An 8,632-nucleotide genomic window follows, 5' to 3' on the forward strand; every position below is an offset into this window, starting at 1 on the left:
GTCAATATATTTTCCTTAACGTAGACAATTGAATGTCCAAAACCCCGAAGGCATTCAATGGCCTGCTGTTTTCCTTCATTTTTACCACCGTGTTAAGAGAATATTGATATATTGCCACAAATTTCTCAGGCTTGTGCATTATTTAATTAGCTTTTGAATCATTTGCCCACATTAATAGAGAAGATACAAATTTACTTTTATATAAATAAATTGGGAGGAAAAATGAGTCCCAATATTCCATGCTCTCAATTTACCGAATACCTTGAAAAGGTGGAATTTAACAACTTAATAAGAAATTAGTATAAAGTACAATTTGGCGTAAAGTACACGACCCAGAATCAACGGTCTAAGATTTATTCAGAGCTTACACGTCAAGCGCACAAGATCACGCCGATCCAGAGCGTCTATGAAAGGCAATTGAGGATCTTACTACGTATCAAGTCAAAACGCAACCTCGTTAACGAGAGAGAGAGAATGATGGTCGATGGAGTCGAAGATGAGGAGAAATGGCTTGCCGCCGGAATCGCTGGCCTCCAACAGAATGCGTTCTACATGCATCGTGCTCTGGTAAGTAACATCTGTTTGTTTCTCGGGAAGAAAACGAGCGGAAAATCAAAGATTAAACCTAATATGATGAATTTGCACGGTCGAAACCCTAATTATGGTGGCGGTTAATTTGAATTTCTCAGGACTCGAACAATCTGAGAGATGCTTTAAAATATTCTGCTCAGATGTTATCTGAGCTTAGGACTTCGAAGCTTTCTCCTCAGAAGTACTATCAACTCTGTAAGGCTTTAATTCTGTGATCCACTTTCCAGTAGTGTTGGATTTAAGATTTTTTTTTTCCAGAAAAACTTACGTACGAAATATGATTTCTGATTGACTGCAACAGACATGCGAGCATTTGATGAGTTAAGGAAGCTGGAGATGTTCTTTAAGGAAGAGACTCGCCGTGGTTGCTCTATTATTGATCTGTATGAGCTCGTGCAGCATGCTGGCAATATATTGCCTAGATTGTGAGTGAATGAATGTTCCATCAAGCGTTACTAAATATAGTGTGAAAAAAGCAGCTTTATTTGTATTAGTTGTAGGTTTTCCTTTTTGCATTGTTTTATGAGTTAATTGTGATATTTTGTCAGGTATCTTCTCTGCACAGTGGGATCAGTATATATTAAATCTAAGGAAGCACCCGCTAAGGATGTTCTAAAAGATCTTGTTGAAATGTGCCGCGGCATTCAGCATCCTGTACGTGGGCTCTTCCTGAGGAGTTACCTCTCGCAAATTAGCAGGGATAAATTACCTGATATTGGTTCAGAGTATGAAGGGTAAGGATGTTAGATGGTTGTCAAGTCTTCCATTTCTAGACTAGTGTGAAGATCATTTAATTCTATGTTGTTTTTTGGGGATCATTTGGTGGTTTGAGACTTTTAAGCAGTATTGGCCCTATTGGATGAGTGTTTGAAATCATTAAAGTGATTTGAGCTGGTGGGTATCCAAATCTTGTTGATTGCAGCTGGTGTGGTGCAAGTCGAAGGGAAAATTCATCTTTTTTTTTTCCTCTCTCTAGAAATGTTTTTTGTTTGTTTCAAGACCACTAGAATTTGAGGGGCCAAGAATTTTAATGTTAGTTGTTGGTACTATTAATGTATTTATCTTATGCCTAGTTGTTGGTAAATCTTAATGAATTTATTTTATGATATCAATGAAAAATTAGTTTGGTTGCCTTGTTCATTTCTTGTTGGTCAATTAACCTTGTGTATATTTAATTTAACAATTGATTAAGCGGCAACTTATTTTTTGATAGCTTTACTGGATTCTGCAGGGATGCTGACACTGTAAACGATGCTATGGAGTTTGTACTTCAAAACTTCACAGAGATGAACAAATTATGGGTGCGGATGCAACATCAGGTTGGTTGAAACATCTCTGGACTGTTACCTGCTCTCATGTTTGGCATGCATGCACCACAATCTCTTGCATGTCATGGAGGTAAATTTGTGTCATGAGTGCATGATTTCTGGTCATGCAGGTGTTATACTGCTTGTGAATCATTCATACTCTTAGCTGACCCTGAGTTGAGGCTTGCTGTCGGGCTTTCTGGACTGCAGGGACCTGCCCGGGAGAAGGACAAACGGGAGAAAGAAAGGAGCGAGCTACGTGATCTTGTAATACCAATAACCCATATATGGTTAATTTTGCTGCTATAATTTTGTGCACCCAGTTACGCTTATGGAAAGCTTCGGTTTTGCCTCCGTTTTTCTAACTAGGTTGGGAAGAACCTGCATGTCCTCAGTCAGATAGAGGGTGTCGACCTTGATACATACAAAGAAACTGTGCTTCCCAGAGTTCTCGAGCAGGTATGTTAGACTTTTATTCCTTTTGTAGTCAAATTTATCGCTACAATAGGTGACTTTTGCTTGTTACACTTTGGGCACTGGATTCTGCATGTAAATTATTTTGACAGGTTGTCAATTGTAAAGATGAGATTGCACAGTGCTACTTGATGGACTGCATCATCCAAGTCTTTCCTGATGAGTACCATTTGCAAACTCTTGAAATATTGTTGGGGGCTTTCCCACAGCTTCAAGTACGTAATTTCGTCTGCATTATCAGTTTTTGAATCCCCTTCTATGTAACCTTTTAAATGTTAATGTTTATAGAAACACAAAAAATGAGCTTACTTGGCCCTTTATGTCTAATTTATGTTTGTTGACCTAATTCAAAGCTAATAATGTGATGAAGTCCAGAGTAGTAATTTTTCTTTTAAACCTTCACACACTTTTTTGTATTTGTGCTTCTCAGCCATCTGTTGACATCAAGACAGTCCTATCTCGTTTGATGGAAAGACTTTCAAACTATGCTGCTTCAAGCACAGAAGTTTTACCTGAGTTCTTGCAAGTAGAAGCTTTTTCCAAGTTGAACAATGCCATTGGGAAGGTAAATTGTGTTTATATATTTTAAGGAATATAATCTGCAGCATTCGAACTTCGAATGTATGTTACACTGTCCCACCTATTTGCATATTTTGGTGACTTACATGTTTCCTTCTGTTTTTTTTTTAAACTTCTACTTTCCACTTTTATCACAAAGTATTGTTTACATTCTTATTTTGGTGGCTGGAAATGGGATTGTAATCTATGTGATGATGCAGGTGATAGAAGCTCAGGCTGACATGCCTATCCTTGGAGCTGTAACTTTATATTCATCTCTTCTTACGTTTACTCTCCATGTACACCCTGATCGGCTTGATTATGCAGATCAAGTGCTGGTATGTATCTACTGAAATTACTTTTTGAATATGTATTGTGTATGCCTTGTAAACTGAATCACTATGAGACAGCTTTTTAAGTTTACAGGTATCTGTCTATGTGTGTGTGTGTGTTACCATCATTGCGAGGAAATAGATGTATGAAGTAGCATAGTTTTCAAACTGAAAATTAAATGTGCTGGACATCCATATAAAGAGAGAACTGACGTGCCATTTTATTTATGCTTGTCTGAATGATTCAATATCATATTCTATTTTTGTTTATCATTTTTTCAGTATGAAGGATATGTTGCATTCTTTAGGGATAAAATCTACTTTGTCCGAGCAAAGTTAATTTTTGTCTGAACTATTCTTCAGGGAGCTTGTGTTAAAAAACTTTCGGGCGAAGGAAAACTTGAAGACAACAGAGCAACAAAGCAGATTGTTGCGCTTTTAAGTGCTCCACTGGACAAATACAATGACATTGTTACTGTACTAAAACTTTCAAACTATCCCAGTGTGATGGAATACGTTGACAGTGAAACCAATAAAGTCATGGCAATGGTTATTATTCAGAGCATTATGAAAAACAATACTCAGATTTCGACTGCTGACAAGGTAGGTTTCTGTCCATTATATATATATATACATATATCAAGTTATGCATTATTTTAAGGAGGCATGCTTCCTGGTAATTTGGTTTTATTCACATATGTATTTTATTTTTAATTTTAAATATTTAATCCACTAAATATTTTTGTTTCCATTTTGTAGGTTGAGGCATTGTTTGAATTAATTAAAGGGCTTATCAGGGACTTGGATGGGGCTGCTCATGATCAGGTTACTTGAAGTTTATTTCTCTGTCGAAATAATTTCTGTTATTAGATGATTATAGAACTCTGTTTTCTCTTATAATCCATCGATTATATATGTTACATTTTCTTTGTAATTCTTTTCACTGAACAAATTGCTAATTCGTCCGAGATTTCTTCTCTAATTGAGCCATTTTGTTTAACCATTTTTCTATTGAAATGGTTTATATATGTGTTTTATTTTTATTTTTTTTATTTTTTTTTTCATTTAGGTTGATGAAGATGATTTCAAGGAAGAGCAGAATTCTGTTGCACGTCTTATCCAGATGCTTCAAAATGATGATACAGAGGAAATGTTTAAGGTATCTGAAAGGGTGATACTCTCCCTATATGATTATCTAATTTCTTTAAGCGTTGAATGATTAAAGTCTTTTTGTGTGTACAATGTTTCTTCCTTCTCCAATTATGCATGTCTCACTGTGGTGTTTTTGATTTGGAATTAAAGGAAGACTCTGTAGTCCACATCATATGAATCTGGTGAACTTTGAGTTGATTAACCAAAGAGTGCAGAATAGATGAAGTGATGTGTTTTAGATTTATAATTCTATATTATTCAGCAATTTAATTTTACATGAACCATAAATAACTTTGTCAAACTTCTCTATTTGTAGCATGACATTTTTCTTTAGGTTAACTTGTACTGCACCGGAGCCACCCCAAATTAACCTTGTCTAATTTAATATGACATACTCTTTTGTTAACTTTCTCTATCTATTTTTCCCTTTTCTTGTAAGCTTATTACATTATGCCCTCTATTATGGAAACAGCTTAATACGCTTAATATGTTGCAGATCATATGTACAGTAAGGAAACATATTCTTACTGGAGGACCCAAACGTCTGCCATTTACTGTTCCTCCCCTTGTGTTTTCTTCTCTGAAGGTAGTCGCTATCTGTTCAGCTTAAGTGAATGCTAATAATTTTCTCAATTTTATGGGATTTTTGTAATTCCTGTAATCATTATGTTGGTCATTGGTATATACTATTATACTGCCTTCCATGATTATGATCAGGAAAACTGATATAGTTTAAGCCTAGTTAGTTTATGTTTTTGGGACCAGTGGTTCCTCAAAAACTTCCTGTAATTTTTATTAACAGTACATTGTCTGTGATATGCAGTTGGTTCGGCAGCTCCAAGGTCCAGAAGAAAATCCTTTTGGAGAAGAGGGATCAACTACACCTAAGAAAGTTTTCCAGCTTTTAAACCAGGTAGCTTGTTATTGTTATGATCTATCAAATCTATTCCATTATGTGAAAATCAGGCACTTACTGAAATGAAGAAAACCAAAGACATGGTCATTATCTCCATGCTCAATTTAAAGAAATATTTCTATGAACGATGGTTGCTGACAATGGGGCATTATTAGAATTCACTAGCATGTGGTGGATTCTGTTGGGATTATATAATTGTTGTAGGAATTTGAGAGAGAACTGAGAAACTTTGTGAAAATGGGTGGTGTATTTTAAGTGATTTAAGGAAACGTGGGATTTAAATGGGCATTTTAACATTAATACCCTCATTCCAGGATCTAGCCAAATATCTTTGGTTGGAAGATCTAGTAAAATGAGGTATTTTTAGGACATGATCATTGTCATATTCTCCTTGAAAGGAAAGTGCTTTTTCCTTACATGTTAGCATACATGAGCTACTATGGAATCACACTTAAAAGGAACTTTCTGGAACTAGGATGTTCATGCATTTCTTCTTGCATTGTCTATGTTGTTTACATTGCAGGGATTGGCTCAACTTGTCTTGAATTTGTTTTTTCTTTGGCATGTTTAATCAATGCATTTCACTTCTTTTACTTATTGATCATGTGTATTGCTGCTTGTTTTAGACTATTGAGACCCTATATGGTGTTCCAGCACCTGAATTGGCATTGCGGTTGTAAATCAATGCATTTCACTTCTTTTACGTATTGATCATGTGTATTGCTGCTTGTTTTAGACTATTGAGACCCTATATGGTGTTCCAGCACCTGAATTGGCATTGCGGTTGTACTTGCAGTGTGCTGAGGTGCGTTTTGATATTTGATCTTCTAATATACAGGGAACCTATTGGTGAAGCATATAATATTCTGATCTGTAGTTTCCCATTATTTGTTATTTTATCAGGCTGCAAATGACTCTGATCTAGAACCTGTGGCTTATGAATTTTTCACTCAAGCATATATCCTGTATGAAGAAGAAATTTCAGTAAGTTGATCATGCCTCTGATGAGTAATCTTGTTTCTTTTTATCATCATCATCATCATCATCATCATCATCATCTTATGGGAAGGGGGGCTGATGGTGTTGGGGAATCCTTAGTCTGTCATCAAATAGACTAATATTCACTTTAAAATGTTCTTTCTTTGTAGGATTCCAGAGCACAAGTGACAGCAATACATCTAATAATAGGGACTCTCCAGAGGATGCACGTATTTGGTGTAGAAAACAGGGATACATTAACACACAAGGCTACAGGGGTAATGATTCTAGCATTTCAATTATTTCGAAGGTTGAGTAAGCCTGATTCTAAAGAAGCTTTATTCTTGGCAGTATTCTGCAAAGCTCTTAAAGAAGCCTGATCAGTGCAGAGCTGTCTATGCATGCTCACATCTCTTCTGGGTTGATGATCAGGATAACATGAAAGATGGAGAGAGGTTTGTTATTGTACATTTATTTATTATTTAACAGTTCATGTTTACTGTGGAGAGAGTAGCTTCAGCTGTTATATTTTATCTTATGACACATGCATTTGCAGTAAATGTGAGCCTATTAAGTGAACTTCCAATTTGGAATAACATTATGTCAGGAAACTATGCATTGTGTGTAGTAACACTTGGCCCGTGCAATCAATTAGTATTCTAGGTTGGTGTCTTCCCACACATATGGATGATATATCTTACTGAAATGCAAATCGTTTGCTGGAGAGTTTTATTTATTTATTGTTTATGTGGGAGACAATGCTGGGCAATATCTAATTTGTTATTTATCACTCTCATAAGGTCATGGATAATTAACATTATTCAAACTTCCATTTATTGTTCTTTAAACTAGGGTCCTGCTCTGTCTCAAGCGTGCACTAAGAATAGCAAATGCTGCTCAACAAATGTCTAATGCCACACGAGGTAGCACTGGATCAGTCACACTTTTTGTCGAGATACTGAACAAGTAAGATCTGCACCTCTGGTTTTGTACATGAACTAAGAATTAGTTTTAACAGGATAGAGACCCTTAATACTATGTGCAGGTACGTTTATTTCTTTGAGAAGGGTAACACACAGATCAATGCTGCTGCAATCCAGAGCCTGATTGAGCTGATTACGGCAGAGATGCAAAGCGACTCTAATTCACCGGATCCAGCTGCAGATGCTTTCTTTGCAAGCACATTGCGATACATACAGTTCCAGAAACAGAAAGGTGGTGCAGTGGGTGAAAAGTATGAGCCTATCAAGGTTTGACTCATTGGATGACAAGAAGTCAATTTAGTTTTTGCAATATTCTGGAGACTGACGAGTTTGATTCAGGCTTCTGCCGATAACAGTGATTTGACTCATTCTATTGAGAGGTTTGGTAATTGGTGCCGGTGGTTAGATTTGAGCAATTTGGAAGCAATGTTGTTGAAGATCTGTATTCTTACCATTCTGGTGTTTGATATTTTTGTGAGGTATTTAGGATCCCGTTGTTTTTGCGACCATGTGCTCCAAGTAATTACAGCAGTAAAGGATGATATAAATTAACAATAGATCTTCTTTACTCGTGTTATGATCTTTATTGCACGTGGACTGTCAAATACTTGCTTGTTAAGGGGTCTTCTTGCGCCGCGTGTTTGTGGATGTTGTTCTTTTCTATGGGCTTGGAACATGTTTAAGAAATCTTTAAGAAAAACCAGAATGATAAAAAATGAAAGAGTTAACCCTACCAATACCAACTGTTAAATATGCAAACGTATATTAACGGTCTCGTGTCGTGTTGCAGCTGCGGATACCGGGAGAGGCTTTGGTGGTGTGGATTCTTTTGCTATTCGGCAAGCATTTTCGCCGAGGAATCAATCATTGTGGTCAAGAGTGCATGTTTTCTTTGTATGTTAATATATTCAGCACGTCGGTTGGGGGAGAGAATTTTCAATCAATTGACCTTGGGAAAATGTTTTTCACTACTCATTTTGCTTTTACTGTTCCCTAATGACTGTCTAAAGAGAAGGGAGAGAAGGGCCGTTGAAGAGAAACCAAACTCAAAATTGTTTAAAGCTAAGCGGACTCGCTTGATTCATATACAAATTCTGGCTGCTGCAGGAGTTGCAGCATCTCAACATTCTAAACACATTTTTTGACAGTCCATGAAGAAATAGTAGCAATCATTTATATTGATCGTCTCAAACAGTAACAGTAACAATCATTTACACGCACTAACTATTCCAAGTTTTTTTTTTCGCCCGGGGCGGCCCGGGGGGGGGGGGGGGGTGGGGCCTGTTGGGGGGCCCGCCAAAAAAACCTTATTTTCTTTTGGGGAGGTTTTTCGGGGAACAA

General features: G+C 36.7%; 1 protein-coding gene across 2 annotated transcripts; it reads left to right on the plus strand.

Moving 5' to 3' along the window:
- Positions 1–40: 40 nt before the first annotated feature.
- On the plus strand, positions 41–7,868 carry LOC18035787 (vacuolar protein sorting-associated protein 35A). Of its 2 annotated transcripts, none has more exons than XM_024180742.1 (21): positions 41–567; positions 690–786; positions 893–1,016; positions 1,140–1,325; positions 1,823–1,910; positions 2,109–2,165; positions 2,268–2,357; positions 2,465–2,587; positions 2,803–2,937; positions 3,152–3,268; positions 3,626–3,865; positions 4,022–4,087; positions 4,332–4,421; positions 4,911–5,003; positions 5,238–5,327; positions 6,067–6,135; positions 6,234–6,314; positions 6,479–6,586; positions 6,660–6,763; positions 7,161–7,274; positions 7,354–7,868. In XM_024180742.1, exons 1-21 carry the CDS (start codon positions 475–477, stop codon positions 7,562–7,564), a joined length of 2,376 nt encoding a protein of 791 aa, XP_024036510.1. In that variant the 5' UTR covers positions 41–474; the 3' UTR covers positions 7,565–7,868. The 2 variants fall into 2 exon arrangements, with proteins under 2 accessions (XP_024036510.1, XP_006425403.1); XM_006425340.2 differs by having other exon boundaries at positions 4,911–5,000.
- The last annotated feature ends 764 nt before the right edge of the window (positions 7,869–8,632 follow it).

The sequence above is a fragment of the Citrus clementina genome, unplaced genomic scaffold (assembly GCF_000493195.1).
Source record: "Citrus clementina cultivar Clemenules unplaced genomic scaffold, Citrus_clementina_v1.0 scaffold_7, whole genome shotgun sequence".
NCBI classification, from domain to species: domain Eukaryota; kingdom Viridiplantae; phylum Streptophyta; class Magnoliopsida; order Sapindales; family Rutaceae; genus Citrus; species Citrus x clementina.

Bases quoted from the DNA above. Each gene is read 5' to 3' on its own strand.
- LOC18035787 (XM_024180742.1), top strand. From the start codon at position 475: ATGATGGTCGATGGAGTCGAAGATGAGGAGAAATGGCTTGCCGCCGGA. The intron at 1,911-2,108 runs GTTGGTTGAAAC...TCTGGACTGCAG, and splicing joins GGGTGCGGATGCAACATCAG to GGACCTGCCCGGGAGAAGGA. The intron at 7,275-7,353 runs GTAAGATCTGCA...TACTATGTGCAG, and splicing joins TTTGTCGAGATACTGAACAA to GTACGTTTATTTCTTTGAGA.